At 41.9% G+C, this 23,934-nt stretch overlaps 2 protein-coding genes across 3 annotated transcripts in view; both read right to left on the bottom strand.

Moving 5' to 3' along the window:
* The window catches only part of arhgef1b (Rho guanine nucleotide exchange factor (GEF) 1b), a 40,331-nt gene extending 34,017 nt beyond the window's left edge, over positions 1 to 6,314 (bottom strand). For both annotated transcript variants that reach the window (XM_056443748.1, XM_056443747.1), the window contains exon 1: positions 6,234 to 6,314. The gene's annotated coding sequence lies outside the window, so the exon portion shown is untranslated. The remainder of the gene's footprint in view (positions 1 to 6,233) is intronic.
* A 7,494-nt stretch (positions 6,315 to 13,808) lies between these two features.
* Positions 13,809 to 21,430, bottom strand: erfl1 (Ets2 repressor factor like 1). The gene is made up of 5 exons (XM_056443757.1): positions 21,370 to 21,430; positions 20,525 to 20,759; positions 18,492 to 18,669; positions 16,179 to 16,308; positions 13,809 to 14,623 (listed from the first exon to the last, which is right to left on the bottom strand). The coding sequence occupies exons 1-5, from the start codon at positions 21,428 to 21,430 to the stop codon at positions 13,809 to 13,811; spliced, it is 1,419 nt and encodes a 472-aa protein (XP_056299732.1).
* Positions 21,431 to 23,934: the final 2,504 nt, after the last annotated feature.

The raw sequence follows: 23,934 nt of genomic DNA on the forward strand, positions 1-23,934 counted from the left end.
CCCCCACCCCTGTCCCCATATAGAGGTCATTGGCTTCATGGAAACAGTTGATAGGCCGGTGTTTATCGACTGGCATGGATTGGCAGCCCATAGTAAACCTCCAGCTTGGCCTAACAGCTTCCATGTGTGTGTGTGTGTGTGTGTGTGTGTGTGTGTGTGTACCGAGCAGTAATTGCCGAGGCCAAACACAGAAATGTCTGATTGGCATTTTGTGACAAAAACAGCTCTTCATTCATTCACAAGTCTGTTGTCTGCATTTGTGTGTTTATTAGCTGCGGATTTCGACACAACGCCAAACAACGCAGCAACAACAACTAGCTAATGCGGAACATTTTTGGGAGGAGTTTATGCTGCCCAAAATCAAAGTCTTGGAGGCCAACAAATGCCTCTGGTTCACGATGCCCATCTCATGCCAATAGTTTTCAAACCAGATAAAGAGCATTCTGCTCTATCCCTCCAAAGAGACCATTAAGGTAAAATCAAGTACAATTTAAATCTTTAAATCGCAAACAATTCTGTCCTGAATATATTGAATGTTTGCTCAAATTTAAATCTAAAATTAAGTAATGACTGTGATTAGCTAAAGTAATTATCGATATAAGGCAAACAAAAGAGATCATTTTGTACATATTTCAGAGTCTTCAACCAATATTCAAGTTAAAAGTAGGGCTCAGTAATATGTCAATAATATATCGGTATTGTGATATGGCATAAGGGTGGTCTGGATTTAAAGGCTGCATTAAAGTAAAGTAATGTCATTTTCTGAACTTAGACCATTATAGCTCTTCTATTATTTGCCTTTGCCCATTAGTCATCATATTCACATGACCAATTAGTTTTTATCAAAAATCTCACTGTAAAGAATTTGTGAAAGCACCAAACGTCAACCCGACAATAGTAAGGACCTATTTGTATTGAGGAATTTGGTAAAGAATATTGTGATAGTTAAATAGTTTTTGGGTTCATATCACCAGCCTTATAGAGAGTAGTCCATTTAGCATTGCACTTCTGTAACATCGTATATATATATATATATATACGATGTTACAGAAGTGCCCTAATATATATATATATATATTAGGGCTGTCAGCGTTAACGCGTTAATCTATGCGATTAATTTGGCCGCGATTAACGCACTAAAATATTTTAACGCAATTAACGCAACTTTGTTTACTTCCGGTGTGCGTTGAAGTTGTTGCACTCCTCTGAGTGTCAAGCCGCGGCAGTCCGCCTCCTTCCTCCCGTCTGCTCCTCGATATTCATAGAGAAACAGAGGGCGACGTGTCGGTGACGCGGGGCGGAAGGTGCAGGGGACTTTTTTTTGTTGCTCCGCTCGATGCGCGTGCAGACACACCGGCACGGAGCTCTGCGGCGCGCGAGACGGAGAGCCGAGAAGAGTGACCGACACGTCGAGACAGAATGACATGCTGCTGTAGAGACGACCAACAACAGACGTTTAGTTTAATAAAAGAACAAAGACGTCTTGAAGGAAAGAACCTTACATTACTTCTGATGTAATCTGGCGCAATAGAGAACATTTCAGGGGGGCGGGGCCTCACCCTGATAGAATGGTGGGGGAAACACTGGGATGTGTCACATGCAAAAGCCTTTAAAAGGTGAATTTATATTTTTTTGTAAAATGGAGAAAATGCCCCCAGCCTCCAGAGGGTTAACATGACACATTTGTCAGTTTACCAAGGCCACTGGTTCTGCTGCTGTTCAATGTTAAAGATGACAGGACCAATGGGGTCTCAAATACACCTTTGTTTACTAATCTGATGTTTCACTGAAGAAACAATTTATCATCCACGATATTAAATACCTCGCTGGCACTTTATAGGTAGGAGCCTCTTTGAAAACACAGCTCTGTGTGAAGTTTTGTCTTTAACCCTTGTGTTGCCTTAGGGTCATTTTGACCCGAATCAATATTACACCCTCCCCCCGCTTTAGGATTAATTTGAGCCCATTCAATGTTTAATGTCGGTGTTCTTTCGGTAGTCAACAAACAAACAAACATAAAGTGCCTCACACTTAAACTTGGAAAACAATATTAATTCTAATAATTTTCTGGAGGTTTTAATTGCTGGCGTCAAATTGAACCCAAAGGGTAAAATATGTTAGTAAATATAAAGGTAACAGGAGGGTGAAACATTGAATCGGGTCAAAATGACCCAGAGGCGGGGGGAGGGTGTAATATTGATTCGGGTCAAAATGACCCTAAGGCAACACAAGGGTTAAAAAAAAATACAATTAAACAAGTGTCTAAAATACACGCTGTCTGAAGGGATTACTCGTTCATTTAGAAGATTTAGTCTTTAGAAGAAAAAAATACTTTTAATCGCGATTAATGAATTTCAAAATGTGCGATTAATTAGTTAATTTTTTTTAATCGATTGACAGCCCTAATATATATATATATATACACACACAAATACCTTTTTTTGTAAAGTCCTGAGTGCTAACATACACAGAACACCATCTACAGAAACACTCAAGAGTGGAGGATGTTTCACCCACCAGAGACCCCCCCCCCCCACCACCATCTTTCACTCCTCAAGAGTAAACAGCATCATCTATGGAGTCGAGTCTCGCTTTTTCCACCGTGTCCCTCAAATGAAAGAGCTCATTCTCCGCTTCCTCGCTCACTCTCCGGCACAACATCTTTCCAGGCAGCCATCGCGCTGACTCACACTTGGACAGATGTCAGCAACTCTTTCCAGTTTGAGAGGCACACGCTGCTGCAGCCCAGGTTATACTTTCCCAAAATACACTCACTATTAGGTTTGACAGCTCAGATCGTCTGCATCTTTTTTGGCCTCTGAAGGAGTCAATTGTTGGGGGGGGGGGGGGGGGGACCACACACAGACTCCTCGCATGTCTCACAGATGGACACAGACACAATGACCACACGTATGCCGAGAGCAGGGAGCCTCGTCTACAGTGAGTGACAGAGACCAAAGGGATTGGCAGGTGAATCCAGCGACTGAGCCTCTGTTTATCGGGCAGATCATTGGCGTGTGAATGAGCCGAGACCATGTGGTGACTCAACAACGGCACTCGTGTGTTAGCTTTACAGCAGTAAATGATCTGAAAAGAAATAAATCACGGTTCAACCTGCATGAAACACTTTGTCAGCGCAGACAAAAGGACAGAACAAGTCAGTGCAGATGAGTGTAGCGGGAATATGAATTATAATACTACATATATTGCACCAACAGTATGCATATAGGTAAGTATCTGGCTACAAGAAGACAGTCGAGGAATGTTACCTGGATGATGTCATAATGATGTCAATAGGGTTATCTCGGCTTGGGCCCCAAAACTAAAAACCAACGACGGAAAGTGTTGTGCAGAGTTCAGACTACACGATACAGCATGATTATAGCCAAACCCCGCAGATGAAGTGTGTCAGGAATGACTATGGGCACTGGGCGCGACAATCGTTTCATCCCGTAGAGTAAGTCATACTGGAGGACGAGCAACGGCGCATCACGACAGACTAACGGCGAAACAGAGGCGAGAACACAGTCGGTTTCTTTCTGCGGTTTTCCGCTTTTCCGAACACAAGTCAGCCAGCATCGTATAGACCACCAGGTTTGTTTGCCTTTTTGTTCATGGAAATCTGTTCCGAGCACCTACTTCCGGAGGACATCAAGTGGCAACGTAAAAGACCGCAAGCTTATTCGCCGAAGCCCAACGTGGAAATCAAGACAACAAAAATGTTGACTCTTGAATGTGAGTCAGTGACCATCGAAACCGACTGACATATTGTGTAGTATGAAGCTGGCATCAGAAGCTATGGGCATGATGCTACAAACATGTGGGAGTCTACTAGGCAGGGAGGGTTGAATGAAGGTCACCTGCATTGTGATCATTTTCAGATTTTGACCCATAATGAGGAAATAGTCCATGAGATACCGGACAAAGCATGGTACATCATCACACTGATGCAATATATATATATATATGTACATATATATATACATATACATACATATATATATATATACATACATACATATATATATATCACTTCATCCATTTATAATAACATAATGCTTATGTATCCATGAGTAGTCGGTTCAAACAGTTACAGAAACACACAGTGACACCTGACACCATGTCACCTTGATGAGATGAGATTAGCTGTGGTTTCAGGTATAGTTGCGTAGTACAGCATGAGCCCCGTTCCTGAGCCCTGCCACATGCACACACACACTTCTGGAACCTCACCCCACCTCACCCACTGAACTCGTTCAGGAGGAATCAGTAGATTTCACCGCTGACCCGTGGAGAGAAGAAGCCCGGTCCACTCTGTCTCTCGTTATCTGCTGCCTGTGCGTCAATCTAACTCCAGCCAGAGGAGAATACCTGTGTTCCCTTTGAAGTCCAGGCCTGACTACAGTAAATTATTAGCTGGCCTGCAACACGGCTCCAGGCCCTCAGGACACCCCCTGGCTGTTCCACTGTGGCTGCCATTACCTGTCATTTCAGTTATTGGGTATTTCTCACCGAGGCTCACAACGATGGCTCACTGCAGCTCTATCCGAGTTTACTTTCCTACCCTCAGAGACAGCAGATGTGGGTGAGTTTACATAGGCCTATAGGACAAGAGAGAGAGAGTAGCACAGCAACTCAGATTAAATAGCCAACATTCCTTTAAAAGGAAGAGAAGGTAGCCTTTAGGCTCCAGACAAGCCTGCACTTGTAAAATGCAGAGATGGAGAGCGAGAGAGTGTGTGAGAGAGAGAGAGAGAGAGAGGACAAGTGCAGGGCTCCTCTAGTCTAGCAGAGCGTAACAGGAAGTGGCAGGGCCCTGCTCCACATGGGGCCTCTGGGGTGCAGCGTCTGGCTGGGAACGCATCACAGTCTCGGAAACTGCCAACTGCAACGCCCTTAACACACACACACACACACGTCTAGTGACTTGCAAACCGTCTCGTTATTAAAACGTTCTTGGAATTATGAGTTTGTTGCAGAGATCGTGCTTAAAAGACTACTCCCCCCCCCCCCCTCCCCTCTCAGATGAGTGAAAGTCACAGAGCCACAGACAAGTCAAACTGGCTTGGCAACATGGCAACAATTGTTTTTTTTTTTAAGCCAACAACATTGTTTTATGAGCAATGATGCATGAAAACACCACGGCTTACTGGCAAGCACTATACCACACTGTGGCAGCCTCCTATCTGTGGTCCTATCTGTAGTGAGTGGCTGCAGTGAGATAACGAAACCACACTAGATGTACAGTAATTGCAGTTTCCTGTGAGTGCAGGAAACTCTCGCCTATTTTGCAAAGGCAACGTCCTCTGATACACGAGGCAAAACCATCATGGATCATCAATCATATGCAGACGCTAATGACTGAACACAGTCTGGACTGGAACTCCCACTCTATAGGATGATCAGATGAGTGACTTGTCGTTGGAGGCTATAGTGGAGGAGGGGGGGGGGGGGGAGTGGGAGGGACTCGTGTCATCATACGTTCCACACTGTGCCACAACAGTGTTGACAAGTAAATAACAGGAAAACAAAATGCTTTAACTGGCACTGATGTTGAATAAGCCTCTAATCACTGTGCCGAGAACCGTTGTTTCAAATTGGTAGAGCAGAAAACAACCAAAAACAGGATTTAAAGAAAAATAAATAAAAACTAGCTAGTTCATATTCTATAACTATATTTATTTTATGAAAAAGAAAAAAAACATAACATATGGTTAATGTCAGCATGACACTCTTGCAAAGACTATACGAATACATAACATGTCCCAAGGTCACCGGCTATAAACTCAAACAATACCTCTTTGGGAATATTAAAGTGATTTGTAGTTTGGTATAAGACCCACAAGTCATAAAGCCCTTCATGGCTTTGCTAGAACATTCACACGGGCCAACTCTGCCACCTGAAGTTGGGAGAACTGCTTCGAGCGCACACTTCAAATTTTAGAATAAAAGTAGTTTTGTTTGTTCCAATGCTACATTAATGAAGCACAATGTTAAACAAAGCCATTATCCACAGAGCACGAGCCGTGTCGCGCGCAGCCCGCCGAGCTCAGCGCTGCCGTCTGCGGAAAGCGACCGTCTGCACCTCGGGCAGCGGAGGGGCTCGAGGAATACGCCGTTTCTCTCCGGTGAAACAAACACCCAGGACGGCTCTAAGTTTTCCCAGACAAAGCTTTACAAAAGTTAAAACTCTCCATCGGGCTCGTCCGCGTTACTGTTGAAACAACACTTACCAGTGAATACAGAGACAGCGACAGCCGAAGCGTCAAATAGGTTTCCTGTTCGAAAGTTGCCGTGTGTCAGTGGGGGAAAAAAAACATTGTATGCGGAAGTACACGTGAAAAACACGCGCACACAAACGCGCGCGCACACACACACACACACACACACACACACACACACACACAGAGGGTGATCAACGAACTGACGGTGGATACAAAGTAACGATTTGGCGTTGTAGAATAATGTGTCGGATAACCACCCAAAAACTGTTTACAATGTAACGTTGGCCAGACTCTTGAGCTTATTTGTGTTTTACAGCTCGACTGTCAAAGTTTACAAACACAAGTATGCCGTCTAAAAACGGCTTGTTTCCGCAATGTGTTACACAGTAAGTCGTCCCCATTGAGGTCCTCAACCTGTACGTGTTTCTTACGCTTTTACGTAGTTTGTTGGGAAACATTTACGTTCTCATGACATATTTAGAGATAGTATGTAGAAGTGTTGTAAATGTTCTTTGCAACATTTTACTGATTTTTAATAAGTATGAGGCAATTTTCTACATGAACTTTGAGGAAGCATGTAACGTAAAGCTGCGTTAATGTCTGATATGTCTTTATTTTTATATTACTCTCCTGGACAGCCTGTATAGAGTAGGGTTGCCGCCTCTTTGTCGCTTAGTCAACAAATTGGTCATTTTGGTCGTAGTCACAATGCTTTCTGGAGTTGATTTTAATTTGTCATGCCTTTTTCATTCTGAATGAAACTTAGATCAACTCTCTGGTACACATAACATATGCAATTGTGCTGTGTGTAATGTTCTTTGAGGAGAAATTCCTGTCGATTATATCAAATATTCGATTAGTCGACACAATCAAGAGTGTAGTTGGAATGTCGCCCTTAATTGTATTAACCATAGCCTACATATCTTTACTTGTATGTTCTTTTGCACAGCTGACGTGCTATGATATTTATTGAATAACTATAATTAACACAAGAGGTTGAAGCCATGAACAGATTACAGACCATAAAGGACTTGCCTGCCCTCTAATCAAAGCCACTGTTTACAGAGTTAATTGCCCGAATATAACTTTACTACCTTTTCTCTCCTTGTCTCACTGCTATTCTAGTCTGTTTGCGCTACCTTGTGGCGAAAGTTAACCATGACATGGTCCCTTTATTGTCTGGAGTTATACTTACTGGACTGACCTCACAATTTGACCCAAACTCTCAAACTAATATGCCATAAAACTGCATGTCTATTTTATATATTCTTAAGGTTTTAATGTCACAGCATTTGAGTTTCAAGGTTAATTATTGACCTTGATGACAAAATAATCTCACATCAAGCTCTGCACATGAACTTCATCATAACCAGATGTTATGAAATTGTAGATGTTCAAATATTAAGCATTTTTATGACTTCTGGTCCATGTTGGCTTGACGTTCATTACAGGTTGACACAGCAATGCAGAGTTTATGCTGTTATCTACCTATTTAAAGCCAGACATGAAGGACTCAAACCTGGCAAAGTCTTAACACATGACATCAATGGCTGCTGGACTGGGAATTCATTTCAATATAAAGAGGACCTAGACGATTTGCTGTCTGCTTTCCCATCAGGTTTACTCCATATGTTTGTGTCATAGACGGCGATTTAAGATCATAGATCGGATAGACATATGATCATGAGGTTGTTTCATTGCCTGAGAGGTTGGACAAACATCCCTCAATGGTGCCCTTAATGTTCAAATTGTGCAAATCTACTTGATAATAAAGTAAAGTATGGCCTATGCTTGACGGTGTGTGTCCCTCACTCGGGATATAATATTTGTAGATGCAGTGAGTCTCAGTTATGCATTCAAACTAGTATGTTCCTGATTGGGGGTGAACGTTTTTGTGTTTGCAAATGACAAAGGAGTTGAAAGTAAGGATATTTCTTTAGTCTGAAAGTGTTAAATTAACTTCTGTTTCAAGTGTTAATTCTAAGAATGGTAGACGCCTATAATACAATTTAAAAGTAATAAAATAAAAGCCCACAACATAAGGCCAACAGAGTTTGTAAAAGTCCACGTTTAAGTAATAAAATGTGTCTGAATGAACACTTTCTAAAGGTATCCTTGTAATGTAGGCTCCTTCTTTATCATGGCTCAGAGGGTATTATGATTACTAGAATTATTAATGTGTAAAATAGAGTATCGATTAGACTAAAAGTTAAATCTTGAAAACATTAACTTTAATATACCAAAGTAGGAGCAAGTCGCAATGTAAAAACAGGACACTATTAGCATTAGAATATATTATATTTGTATCAGTCATTCTCTAATCATGTACTTAATGCTTTTGGTAATCTATTTAACTGAGGATATAATATGTGTTGTTTTAACATACATTCAATTTGCTGATAAAATCAAACTTCACTATTTTAATTCTTAATATCTCTACAATGCAGCTCTTCCTTGAGATGTACATCATGTGCATCAATGCAATTCAGAAATAGTAAACACAATTCTAAATTGGAAGATTATTCATTTATTAACTACAAGATATATAAAGTGATCAGATAGAAAATGTAATTTCATTCCAAATATTTAAATATACTGTGATGTACAAATAATATGCATCTGTTTTATGAAGGTGTCAATGGCATGTATAAAATGTGTTGGAATGCATTTCATTTCTAACATTAAGATATAAATTCACTAAACAAATCCATTCAACAAACAAACAGTCCACTATCCAGAATAATGTTTATTGCTTTTGAAGATATTCTTCTTTTCTTCTTTTTGCACTTTCCATGTTTCCTCTTTACAGTAAAACAACAACTCAACAAACATAGAGTTTTACATTAACTTTACAATAGAGCTTTCACAACTAATCGCACTGTTTGACAAACCATAGGCTATAAAGGCTATGAAGCTGTACAATAATGGTGATGCATTCACTCTGTGCTGGGACGGGCGGAGGCAGGATGTTGGTCATTACATCTGGTTAGAGCAAACATAAACAGTTTTTGAATATTTTATTATTTTCTAATATCCTCAAATTGCCCTGCTGCTGGCATGGACAAAAGCACTGATTGAAAAAATAATCAAACTTTAAAAAAAGAAAATGCAAAGACCAATATTATTCACATTTGACTAATTACAGTACAGTTACACCGAGTGAATGGTAACTATAAAAATAAGTCTACTGGCATATTTGTAAACCCAAAAGGTTTGTGTGTTGGGCATCTGGCAAAGATGACCAAAGGGCACAATTAATTGGAGTCGAGAAAATCAGAAACAATTCCCAGTGTGAATCATAGAAAAACATCTTCAGAGTGCAGATCGTCTTCCATTAATAATTTAAACTTTGATACACCTAAGCTTATAATTTTTCCAACATGTTTAAATACTGAATTAAATCACAACAATACAGCTAAATCTTATCATAGTGAATAATAATTAAATGTAATATACACCATAATAAAATATATACACTGAAATATGCATACAAATTTCTAGGTTGGTCCAGCTCTTTCTGCTCTCTTTTTCTTTACTTTTAGAAAATGTGCAGGAAATACTTGAACCACAGGACAAAATAAATATTCATAGACTATTACAGTTGACACTAGTAGAAATATGGATTTTAACATTTAAATTAACCCGCAAGAAACAATATATCATTTAAAAGTAAGTGAAAACGTAAGGGTAACATTTTTACTCAGAGGCTCACGAGGGAAAGATGATTTCATTTAAAGAGACATGGACTGAAAGGACCACTAGGTGGCAGTATTTGACTATGTCTCAAAAGTCAGTGATTATATATGTATAGTCCAAATAACAAATATTACAGGACAAATCTGTAAAATTGGATCGATGTGAACATTATTTGTTGTTGTGTTGGGATGTTGTTTGTTAATGTTGGTCAAGGCAGACATTGCTGAGTTCTGCATGCAACGTGTAAAACAAGTCTACAAACCATGAAGCGATCATCTGGTGCAAGAGATCCACACAGAAAGGACACGTTGGTGATGCAGACAGTCAACAGCACTTTCGCCTCACATCTTCTAAGATTCGGTAATGGTCTGAGGCAAGTTCACAACTCACACAGCAAGCAGGGAAACAGTCATTTCTGAAGTTAAGAACACCACTGCCTTTTTTTTCTACATCTAAAGAGAGGGATTGGAGAGTTTACAATTGAAAGTGAAAAAAAAGTGTCTCCATGCAGAGCCACAGAGGGGGAAAGTGGAGGCAGGGGACGGGGGGGGACTGATGAGCATCTCTTCAATCTAGACGCTGTCGGGGAGAGAGGAGATGGGTGGCATGCCCCTTTCTTTCCATCCAACACTATCTGAGATCGGTTCGCCAGCCTGGATTCCTTCCCGATGCTGGACTCATGCTCGTTTTCGTTCTCCGAGCTGCTGTCGCTCAGATCTGTAATCTTCAGGTTAGTCTGAATCAGTGGCAGATCTCACACACAATCTTGTTGATCATACATTTTGAACCCCCCCCCCCCCCCTCACACACACAGACTAACGTTTGTGTGTGCGTGCGTGGCCGCGTGCGCGTGCGTGTGTGTCTATATGTGGAGAGATATTAGAAGAGCACCAACATTTGAATTTCTCAGGTCTCATTTAACCCACAAAAATAACAAACATATCTGCGCGTTCGGCTCAATCTTTCCTCTCTATTGATTCTACCATGTTGGTGATTTGATCGTGGTTTTTTTGACAGGGTTTAACAAATGCTTTGTAGACAATCCACTCAGTGTTTAGATGTTTCTCCCTCTCTTTTTTCATTTATTTTTCTCCTGTCTCTCAATTTATTTAGTTATTTTTCTCTCTGGTTCTCATGTCTGACTTTCCCCCTCTCTTATTTCTTGGTTTGTGATTCATATCTTTGAATATTTAGAAGATAAAGTGTTGCTTATCTTTTCCAGTTATACATTTCCACCCAATATGTTTGTGCTTCAACATTTTCAGCAGGAAGTTTCCCTTTTTGATATGTTCAGATGTTTAAGCTATGTTCAGCCTATTATCTGTTGGCAGCTATTTTAAGCTATGTTCAGCTTTAAAAATATATATATCTCAGCTAATTTCAGACATGTTTAGCTATTTCCAGACATTTTCAGTTATTCATTTCATATGTCAGCTATTTTCAGTTATTCATTTCATATTTCAGCTATTTTCAGTTATTAATTTCATATTTCCAGACATTTTCACTTATTCATTTCATATTTCAGCTATTTCCAGACATTTTCAGTTATTCATTTCATATTTCAGATATTTCCGGACATTTTCACTTATTCATTTCATATTTCAGATATTTCCGGACATTTTCAGTTATTCATTTCATATTTCAGCTATTTTCAGACATTTTCAGTTATTCATTTCATATTTCAGCTATTTTCAAACCTTTTTCAGCAATTTATTTTTTATTTTTCAGCTTCAAGCTTTAGGATGTTTAGCATTCCAACGCATTTTCAGAAGGAAATGCATTTTCTAGTTCTTAATATCTCTACAATGCAGCTCTTCCTTGAGATGTACATCATGTGCATCAATGCAATTCAGAAATAGTAAACACAATTCTAAATTGGAAGATTATTCATTTATTAACTACAAGATATATAAAGTGATCAGATAGAAAATGTAATTTCATTCCAAATATTTAAATATACTGTGATGTACAAATAATATGCATCTGTTTTATGAAGGTGTCAATGGCATGTATAAAATGTGTTGGAATGCATTTCATTTCTAACATTAAGATATAAATTCACTAAACAAATCCATTCAACAAACAAACAGTCCACTATCCAGAATAATGTTTATTGCTTTTGAAGATATTCTTCTTTTTCTTCTTTTTTGCACTTTCCATGTTTCCTCTTTACAGTAAAACAAAGAGAGATGACAGGTTAAACCACTGCATTGTCATTTTTGGATGTGCACACACACATACACACACAAAGGAAACAGTATTTACAGCTGTAGGTTGGTGTACTCCACGTGGAGGTGACTGGAGGCCTTTCCTGTAGCAACTCAACAAACATAGAGTTTTACATTAACTTTACAATAGAGCTTTCACAACTAATCGTACACCGCCACTGTTTGACAAACCATAGGCTATAAAGGCTATGAAGCTGTACAATAATGGTGATGCATTCACTCTGTGCTGGGAAACGGCCGGAGGCAGGATGTTGGTCATTACATCTGGTTAGAGCAAACATAAACAGTTTTTGAATATTTTATTATTTTCTAATATCCTCAAGCGAAACCGATTGCCCTGCTGCTGGCATGGACAAAAAGCACTGATTGAAAAAATAATCAAAACGGTGGAGGATTTAAAAAAAGAAAATGCAAAGACCAATATTATTCACATTTGACTAATTACAGTACAGTTACACCGAGTGAATGGTAACTATAAAAATAAGTCTACTGGCATATTTGTAAACCCAAAAGGTTTGTGTGTTGGGCATCTGGCAAAGATGACCAAAGGGCACAATTAATTGGAGTCGAGAAAATCAGAAACAATTCCCAGTGTGAATCATAGAAAAACATCTTCAGAGTGCAGATCGTCTTCCATTAATAATTTAAACTTTGATACACCTAAGCTTATAATTTTTCCAACATGTTTAAATACTGAATTAAATCACAACAATACAGCTAAATCTTATCATAGTGAATAATAATTAAATGTAATATACACCATAATAAAATATATACACTGAAATATGCATACAAATTTCTAGGTTGGTCCAGCTCTTTCTGCTCTCTTTTTCTTTACTTTTAGAAAATGTGCAGGAAATACTTGAACCACAGGACAAAATAAATATTCATAGACTATTACAGTTGACACTAGTAGAAATATGGATTTTAACATTTAAATTAACCCGCAAGAAACAATATATCATTTAAAAGTAAGTGCAAAAAAAACGTAAGGGTAACAATTTTACTCACAGGATTACGAAGGGAAGATGATTTCATTTAAAGAGACATGGACTGAAAGGACCACTAGGTGGCAGTATTTGACTATGTCTCAAAAGTCAGTGATTATATATGTATAGTCCAAATAACAAATATTACAGGACAAATCTGTAAAATTGGATCGATGTGAACATTATTTGTTGTTGTGTTGGGATGTTGTTTGTTAATGTTGGTCAAGGCAGACATTGCTGCGTTGCAATTTACCACCTCACGCCTGCTGTCATAGCACAGCCGCGCAGACAGCACATTGGAGAGTTCTGCATGCAACGTGTAAAACAAGTCTACAAACCATGAAGCGATCATCTGGTGCAAGAGATCCACACAGAAAGGACACGTTGGTGATGCAGACAGTCAACAGCACTGTACGCCTCACATCTTCTAAGATGGACGAGTCGGTAGTGGGATGGTCTGCAGGCAAGTTCACAACTCACACAGCAAACAGGGAAACAGTCATTTCTGAAGTTAAGAACACCACTGCCTTTTTTTTCTACATCTAAAGAGAGGGATTGGAGAGTTTACAATTGAAAGTGAAAAAAAAAAGTGTCTCAGAGAAAGAAAGGAGAGAAAAAGAGAGTCAGTCAGAGCACAGTCTGGTGAGATGGTGGACGCGGGAGAAAATGTATTAGCTGTGTTTCATTTTGAGAGTCTCTTTCTCCTTGTGTCTGTCATGCAGAGCCACAGAGGGGGAAAGTGATGGAGGCAGGGACGGGGGTGGGGGACTGATGGGCATCGGCCTCTTCAGGGGATGTGGGGACGCTGTCGGGGGGAGAGAGGAGATGGGTGGCAGCACGCTCCCTTTCTTTCCATCCAACACTATCTGAGATCGGTTCGCCAGCCTGGATTCCTTCCCGATGCTGGACTCATGCTCGTTTTCGTTCTCCGAGCTGCTGTCGCTCAGATCTGTAATCTCCAGGTCTGAGTCTGACTCCGGGTCCAGCTTCACCCCTCCTCTCCTCTCTGTGGTGGTTTGCCGGCCTGTCCCTGCCCCGGCTCCGAGGCCGATGGCTCCCAGCCCCAGACCCAGCGCCGTGGCTGGAGGATTGGCCTCCGCTCTTTCCCCCAATGACGCCCCGTTGCCAACGTCTGTCCGACCCAATGACAGGCTCCCGGGGTAAGGTGGCATGATGAGTCTGATTGGCTGACCACCCGCTGTGCCGTTTGTCCCTCCGGTTTGCCCCGCCGCTGCTCCCCTCTCACCCCCACCTGCCTCCCCTGGGGGGAGCAGGGAGGAGAAGGGGTGAGGCAGCTGGGAAAGGCTGCTCTGCAAAGGGTTTGGGTAAAACTGGGAGGGGTAGAGGGAGCCAGGGGGCAGTTTGGGGCAGTTATTGAGGGAGAAGGCCCCTGGGAGGTAGGGGTTGAAGCCCCAGGGGTAGTCGAAGGGTGGGTTGCGGGGGTACGGGCCCAGCAGTGATGGGGGTTTGGTGTAGCACGGTGCACCTAGAACAGAGTCAATCCAGAGATGGAGGTTAGCGCTCAGAAGGGCCAAAGGTTTCTTGACATACAACATCCAAGAATGTTCACTAATTATGCTCATCGGTATTAGCAATTCTAATCAGAAGCCACAGGGGCCAATTCTGGCACGGCTGCTTAAAAAAAACCCACACACATAACCCCCCCCCCCCCCCCCCATGGTTCGTTTCTGCATGCCAGTACTGAGATGTACACCCACTTCACACTGCTGACAACAAGATGTGAACACAAAGATTCTGCACTGCACTGAAAAATAAACATCTAATAAAGCGTTCACATCTTCCCAATCTGTTTGTTAAAAACCGGAGACGGACGGCCACACACCATCACAGTGGTGACAGTCACCTTGTTGCAACATGTAGCGGAGAAATGAAGAATGCATCGGCAGCCTGGTCCGTGTACTTCCAGAGGTACCTGACGGATTTGGCCCCACAATGTTTTGACATGTCACCGGATCATTTTCGATTAAGCCAAAGAACACACGCTGTGGCGAATTAAATATAGCGCCGTATCACTTAATAATTCAGTTTTAATGTACAAACAAAAGCATTGCCTCTCCACATTCTCTACCTCCTTCCAACTGAGAACCAACTTCAGGATTCTCTCTCTCTCTCTCTCTCTGCTGCACCCTCCTCCTCTCTCAGTCTTCCTCACTCTCTCTTTCACTCTGTTATTTACTATGCAGGGCTAATTTGACAGTGGTGAAGTCTCTGCGTGCTGGGCCAGGAGTAGCTGGCAGACACATGAATATTGAATCAGTCAGGCAGGCCTCACTTGCTTATGAAAACACAGTAATGGGCGCCCACAGGCCACAAACTGAAGCCTGTACCCTCAATTAGGGCCTTCCTGCCTGGGAAGGGATTAGGACAGCAGGGACACATGGGAGGGAGAGGAGGGTGAGAAGGAAAGAGGGGGGGGGGGATAGGACCTGAGGACAAACAGAGTCGGTAAGGATGGGGGGAGTGCATGCGAGTGTGTGTGAGTACATCTGTTTACACACTGCCGCGGTAGCTCTGCTCATTCATACACATTCTGATGCACATATAGAGTGCAAACACACGTATACTGACAATTAGGCAATCGCACACAAATCAACGCTGTGTTCATTGACGCCTATATGCAGAGAGAGAGGAGAGGACAAACGAGGATAATCATCCTGGAAAGGTGTATTATCTCTTCAGCTTCCACCGCGTATTTTTTTATCAGCGCCGCGAAATGTATAATTCACGAGCTAACCTGGCCTCTTCTCACCTGAAACACAACATCACCGCGGGCTGCGATGGGACAGCCATCTCTCTTATTTCCTTTAACAATAAATGTTCATGCCTCCCCATATCCTCAATCCTCTCCTCTTTCCCTCTACATTCTCCTCCTCCCTTTGTTTAAGGAGGTCTGTGTGCTGCCTATATCTCCCCATGCTCCCTCTGTACAAGCGCTCTTTCTTCTCGCGAAAAAGTCTCCGGGATACAGAAAGATTCCTATTTTTTGCTCTGGCACTTTTGACAAACTTTTCTTGGCTTACCTGTACTGAGGAAGGGGAATGCATCCAGTCTCAGTTTGTCTCCTTCGGGCCCCGGTGCCGTGGTGCCTCGATCAAACAGGGACGTTCCCCTGCCGGAGTCTGGCAAACGAGGAAACAGAGACTGTATGGCCTGAGACAAAGAGGGGCAGAAAAATGGGAAAAATACATGAATTAGTGTGTGTACTTCTCATGAAGAGCGCACATATTGCTACACATCCACCCTGATGGCAGGGCGCTGCTGTCAACTCAGGACTTTACACAGTGCAGCGGCGCCCGGCAGAGTGTGATGCAAACAGTGACAGAGTCGCAGCAAGGACAGGATAAAAAGGGGTGTCATGGGACTCGGGGTGAAAAAAGGAGGTAGGAGGACAGAGAGGCTCAGAGACTCAAAGGCAGGAAGAGTACAGAGTCAAATGGAGACCAGCGATTAAGATCCTGGGCACAAAGGATAAATGACGGGGAGAGAGGGATTGTGGGCATTCGCCCTGCATGAAGGGACGCAGGACGAATAGGACTGAGATCTGAGAGAATGACATACAGGACTGTCTCAGAAAATTAGAATATTGTGATAAAGTTCTTTATTTTCTGTAATGCAATAAAAAAAACAAAAATGTCATGCATTCTGGATTCATTACAAATCAACTGAAATATTGCAAGCCTTTTATTTTTTTATATTGCTGATTATGGCTTACAGCTTAAGAAAACTCTAAAATCCTATCTCATAAAATTTTAATATTTCCTCAGACCAAGTAAAAAAAAAGATTTATAACAGCTGAGTGTTTGTCAAGGCTCAGGAAACCCTTGCAGGTGTTTCGAGTTAATTAGACAATTCAAGTGATTTGTTTAATACCCTACTAGTATACTTTTTCATGATATTCTAATATTTAGAGATAGGATATTTGAGTTTTCTTAAGCTGTAAGCCATAATCAGCAATAAATCAGAATAAAAGGCTTGCAATATTTCAGTTGATTTGTAATGAATCCAGAATGCATGACATTTTTGTTTTTTTAATTGCATTACAGAAAATAAAGAACTTCATCACAATATTCTAATTTTCTGAGACAGTCCTGTATATTCAGGATGTAGGGCAGCTGTGCATGTAGTGTGTGTGTGTGTGTGTCCGTGTGTGCACATGTATTTTTTGAATGTGTAAAATATGTGAAGGAGAAGGAGGCAAGGTAACGCTTGAATCTCAGGAATCAAGGGGACAAAGGGGGGATTTTTCCACCCCCGAGCAGGACTTTGGATCAATAGTATCTGTCACCCCCGCAGCCCCAAGTTTGAAAGGCGAGACTGTACTCCCAAGCTGCAAGATCTGCGTTGCTTAACAAACCGCATTAATGACCCGCCATTGATCTGATCTGACGCGACCCCTTTGCTTTCCATTTCTTTCATTTTCAATCGATGACAGATGGATACGCCATCGGAGTCGGATGAGAGGCGGAGGGGATAACGTCTTCTTTTGTTTTAAGGACAAGTTAAAACCGTCCTCCTCCACTGTCTCCTTCAAAGACTGTGTCTCCTTATCCCATCTTAAGGGAAGCGCAGACAAATGATGGAAGAATCTCTCGTACTGTACTTTCAAGTTACCTGTTACTTTCTAGGACATTAGTTTTTTAAAATATAATTAGCCGCACACTGCAACTTACTTCAAAGTAATAAAGGAAAGACTCACAGTTGTGTCTTGATGTAGTTTAGACAAACACATTAAGAATGGTTCAGTGTTTTATTTTCTCTAATTATTAAATCACCTGAAAAGAAGTCGGAAATCTATTAAACAAAAATTGTGTTCTGGTACTATTTAGCGCTATACAAAAATGTTATTTCTTTAAGTATTCTATGATGATCAAAATTAGAGGCAATGAGTAAAAGAGAGACATGATGATTACCACTCGTTCTCTTGTAAAAAGGTCAACGCACAGCAGGCGCCTGAAATACAACAGCAAAATCACTTGAGTGAAATGGATTTCAGTTACCTGAATTAAATTACTTTTCAGAAAAAATTAAGGAGTTGAGCACTATGTCTTGCTATTTCTCCTTCTTTTCTTTTTTGTTCCAGTTTTCTCCATTTTTTAATTCTCTGTGCATTTAAATGCAATTTGTATTACCGGCTATTTTTGACACACAGAATTAAAGCGCTAAATCAATTATGGGTATGATTTTGATTTCTGTCTCTACGAAAGCTAATTTTTCAAATGTGTCATGGATTTCTATTAATAAAAAAAAAAAAGATTGATACTTTATTTATCTTACAAAATACATCCCTCTGCCAATCCCACCCTCTTCCAGTCCCTTCGTCCTCCCCTCCGTACCTCGGGGCTGCAGTCTGGAGCGGTGGAGCTCCCGTTGAAGTGGTTCTGGGCCAGAAAGAAGGGAGAGTTGGCCATGTCCAGAAGGGGGTAGTTCACCAACACTACCTTGCTGAAGTTAAACTTGTATGTGAAACGCTTCCCTTTGGTTTTGTGCAAAATGCGCTTATTGTAGTAATACCTGCAGAGGAGAAGGAGAGGATATCGAAGGAGGGATCGAGTGGGGGGATAAAGGAAAAAGGAAGAGGAAAAGGAAAAGAGGAGGGAAGGATTAATATAACGCTTGCATCAAGGTTTCGTGTCTCATCGCTAACAGAAGCAAATAAGTAAACAACTTCAGCGCTGTAGGACAAGAGCTGTGCTGATTTCCCACTGTTTTTATTCATCGCCTCCTTACTCAAATCAATTCATGTCTGCCTGCATTGATTCAATACAATATGGTTCTTTAAAATGGAAATGTTATTTATTCATTTGTTACCAGACAAGAAGCCAAAAAACAGAATCCTTTTGAGCCTCAAAGGCTCTCAACACATCATCAACATTAGAACAAAAACAAGGAAAATACGTACATCATCAACGTGCATCAGGTTATACAAATTAAAACAATCATATGGGTGTTAGATTATGGTATAATATGAGAAAGGTGATGTCATTAAAATAAATGAAAAGATAATATCATGATCTTAAAAAAATATTGGTGTCTCAAAATGAGAAATACAGCTCATTTCTACATCATAAAGAATATATATTTTATTCAGAAGGTTTTCACTGTTGAAGTGAAAACAATGTACAACATTTTAGGGTAAACGTTGTATTTATTAAATGCATCAGAAGCAGTTTGGACTCTATAATATCTAACCCGGTTGACGTTTAAATGTAAATGACACTGGGAAGCTGCCACAAACAGAAAAGCACATTTACAAAGGCAACGGGAGAAGTCTCCACGGTAACGACATCAGGTGTCTCCCGCTGGGCACGGAGAGCCGTCGTCATGCCTGTTTCCTGTGCCACCCACTTAGGTGTCACAGCGTACAGTCTGCCAGGATGCAAGGTTGATCAACAGTAAAGGCAAAACATGGAGCCATCTGGCTCAGGCGAGGGAGCTGAGTGCTCAGGTGGAAGAGCACAGGGTGGTGTGGGGGGTGGGGTGTGTGTGTGGGGGGGGGGGGGGGGGGGACTGGGATGCTGCAAATTGAAAACCCCACGGATGTCTCGGCGCAAGCTAGAAACTTTGCATCTCGGACGCGCCCCTTTTCTTCGAGCGGTTGCATTTCTTTTGCTTTGAAGTGACCACGGGGAGTGCACCAAACACAGAATGCATTAGACCACCTCAGCATTAAATACGGGCGATCAACGCCTCATTATGCAGATGCACGGTACCAACAAACCCAGCAGCGTGTACGTATCTGCATGCATCCACAGTGGCTGCGCCCAGTGCACCGGTGTGTACGTGTTTTGCTTTGCGTGGCAATTGTGCCGTGGCCCTTAATTGAGCAATTAAGTGAGGCTAATTAAGAAGGCTAATTGTGGCCCCAGCCAATTCATAACAATTAGACTCTGACGACAGCCCCCATTAACAAGAGGCCAAAGGAAAGCAGAGGGAGGGGGGGTGGGGTGGGGAACAAGTCAGGGTAGTGTGTATTTGCATAGGAAAACGGTGTGCGGTTGGGGGTGTAAAACGCTGAGTTCGGCGTCGAGCTGTTTCCCCGTTCTCGACTCTAAAGAAGAAGTCCGAGCAATTTCAGACTGAGGCTTAATTTTAAAATCCCTATTGAATTTTTTATTTGGCAGCTCAATGGTGAACTTTCCATTAGGATGTCCACAGATAAGGAGAAATTGAGGGTATTGACGTTCCCCGGGAAAAGTCCCACCTTTATCTTTCCATTAAACCAACATGAAAAAGACCGAGGTAAGTGGGGATTCGGCCAAACAAGAGTAAACTATTTATGTAAACCGCGGCGTGATAAACATCTCGATTCATCTGATACCAACAGTGTTATTGCTTGACATTCAGCACATGGTGTACAAACACATACCTCAGTGCCCTGCTCAGCTTGTCGTAGTTCATGTGAGGTTTGCATTTCCTTAACCCCCACTGCCGAGCCACCTCGTCCGGGTCCTTGATCACAAACTCTCCGTAGTCGCCTTGCCATGCGATCACGCTGTTATACTCCTCCTTCTGCAACAGCTCCAGGATGAAGTGCCACAGCTGGATCTGTCTGGACCCGGGGCTCGACTCAGGCTTGTAGGCCCAGTCTGGGAAGGCGATCCCTGGACAGAGGGAGCAGGAAAGAAGGGAGGATGAGGTTAGGGCCCGTCATTTGTCCCGCCGGTTGCCGGGGGGGATCGCTGTCCGAATGACTGATGAGTGATGGTGGTGAGGGATGATGTGTTTAATATCACAGCACGTGCCTTGAGCAATGTTAGTCTGCGCTAATGCCCTCTAGCCTCAACAGATTGGTCAGTGGGATGATGACAGCTCGCTGGGAGAGATCTGATTGATGCTGCGCAGGCCGACTGTATGCACATCATAGACGGAGTTAAGCAGCTTTTTTGAATCATCCCAAAGAGAATCTGGCCCTAACTAGCCTTGTAAAAACATTAGATATACAACCAATTAGTACCAGAGACTGAATGGGTTTTCCAATGTGTGAGGTTGTGTTATTTCTTTTGAAAGTTTGAGATGCATTTTAATATGTATCAATTGGATTTTCCCGATAGCGGTTAGGTTTTATCAGAACGGAATTTTCTGGGACCAGGGTCCAGATTTAAATTTAGAGGTATGTTTGAATGAATGTCTGGACATGCGTGAGTAGATGACTTTAGCAAAACCAAAACAAAGAAATGATACCCCTTGCATGAGCTTGATGGTGGGACTGACCTGGCGTCCAGAGTGCGGGCACCGGGGGGAGCAGCAGATCACTGACGCAGTTACAGTCCATACCTGCACAACACCTGCAACAAAACAAAGAGAGAAAGACAATAATGTATTTATTAATATATAAAACAAGAGCAACTAACCAGCAAGAGAGTTGAAGAGAGTAAACTTTTTTCATTTGTATATAGAGGTATTGCGTAAGGATCTAAGGGCGCAATAGGAGTTCAAAAACATACCGTAAATCGATGTGAAATATGGCAAGGTTATGTTTCATATGTCTTTGGTCGAGATAAGGTGTTTGATGGATGTGATCTTGTGTGGCCACCTGAGGCTGTGTCTGATGCAACATGGTGGACATCCCTATAGTGCATTTATGAGCAGGAAGAATTAAATATACTTTTGAGAACCAAGTTAAAGTTAAACCATATTATACACAAGACAATGGGACGTTGCGATACATATTATGGCTCGGTCAAGTTTTTTAATTAAAAAAATACACATAAAGTTCAAAATCTCTATGTGCACTATTACATTCAGGTATTTTATTCAGGTTGGTTTTCCAGTCTACACCAGGAGCGTCTGAGTTATGTTATGTGATTTAGGCATTTATATTAATGAGAAACGCCTCTCAGTATAACGCAATACAACACAACAACGCCAGAAACTATACAGCCTCCTCAATGATGAGAACAGTGGATTTCATGTCTGTTGCATTAGACTGCATTAGTCTGACCAAGCTGCATGTAATAAACTGGTAATAGAGTATATAAAGTTCTAAAAACAGCAAAGTAAGAGGCCCAAACTGGAGTTCAATATGTTCCGCCACAACTAAGCAACCCACATGTGAAGGCGTGAAAGCCGTCAACAAACTGTTGAGTTGATCAATCCAATCGGGTCACGCTGCTTTTTACGCGGGCGGCTGATCTGAACACATCGGAAACAAAAATGTGTGAATTAAATGACAGCTAGTAAGATAACGTCTCGTAAAGAAATGTGTATAGACGTCTGCTGACAGGAGGAGGTTAGGAGGGTTTCCATGACGAGCGAGGGGATGGTGAGATGTGATCTAGTTTGGATATCACAGTTTCATTCGGGTTGTTTTACAGAAGACAGATGGAAGCGATGCCCTGCTGCTACACTGGTATCTTTAATGCTGGCCTCTCTATCTCTCCCTTCACTCTCTGCCTCTATTTAATTATGCTCTGTGAATTTTGGATTTTCCCTCCAGCATTGAAATGGAACGTGAATTATTAAGGTGTGTTTGTATAAATTATTATTACTAACTCCAGGCATTTCTCTCTCTCTGACCGACTCCCTCTAACCCGCCAACTCTCGCTCGCTCTCACCCTGCTTCTAGCCTTTGGATTGTGGCCCCTCTCACTCTCTCCTTCCTCTCTTCATCTTTCTTGTTTTCAAGCCGCTCCTTCTGTCTTCAAATATAGAGTTGGCATTCATCCTATCTCACTCACAGATTTTGTATTATTTTCTCACATCATTCACGTTATCGTTTCTTATTTTTCATCTCTTTCTATCGGCCTTGTGTCTCTGCCTGCGCTCACTTTCAAAGTTATCACCAGGGTTCAAATAACAGCTATGTCTTCATAGAAAACCTCTTCGTTTTCACGTGGGATTTTTGCACAAAACTATACTACACGAAGCCCGTTAGATCACTTTGAATTCTGTGTACCAGGATATTAAAACACACATTGGCCTTCAATTGCACAATTAGAAATCTCTTTCTTCCAAAACACATGTCCGTCCATTAAAACTTGAAACATCCCGTATATCTGTCTCAATAAGATATTCTTTGTGTTTGAGGTAGTAATCTATAAGTTTCCTCTTCCCTGTAGGCTACAGGTCATCAATACTGCATCATCTGTTTCATTTGCCATGTTCTCATCATGGTCCACAGCATGTATAAGCTCGTCTCCTCCGAGGATAATATATACAGTATATGTGTGTGCTCCCGTCTGTCAGGGTCTCTGCAGCTCCCTCTCCTATACGACCGACACACCGCCTACATCTACATCCATCCTCCCTTTTCCCATCCAACAGTGCAGCTATACAGGTGAATCCTCCTTTCCTCTTTCCCACCTCTTTTCTCTTCACACACACCTATCCACGGTCTGCTCCCCCGCCCCACCCATCTCCTTTTCTCTCCCTCTCTCCTGCTCTGTGTGTTTTGCTTCGGCGCAGTAATTTTCCGTTTGATTTTGGAGGTAATGCATTTTTTACAAATCAAAGAGGAAGCTAGGCAGCTCCCCTCTCCTCCTCCTCCTCCTCCTCCTCCTCCCTCCCCTCCCTCCCCAGTTTCCTTCGTTCTCGCCCCCCAGGCCAGAGAGGAGATAAAGGAGCCCCCATCATTTCCTTGTTAGTTTTGATTTGGGCAGTGCAGGGCTTTCAAGTTCCCCCCATCACCCCCAGAAACATTATAACTAGCAGCCCAGGGAATACTGTTCCTCATACGCACACACTCTTATACACACACGCATGCACAGACTGTCAGATACAGATGCTCACAGATTGTAATGGATTGTACAAGCACAGTAAACACACATGTCTCAAGCA

This window comes from Pseudoliparis swirei, chromosome 22, assembly GCF_029220125.1.
Source record: "Pseudoliparis swirei isolate HS2019 ecotype Mariana Trench chromosome 22, NWPU_hadal_v1, whole genome shotgun sequence".
In the NCBI taxonomy this organism is placed as follows: Eukaryota; Metazoa; Chordata; class Actinopteri; order Perciformes; family Liparidae; genus Pseudoliparis; species Pseudoliparis swirei.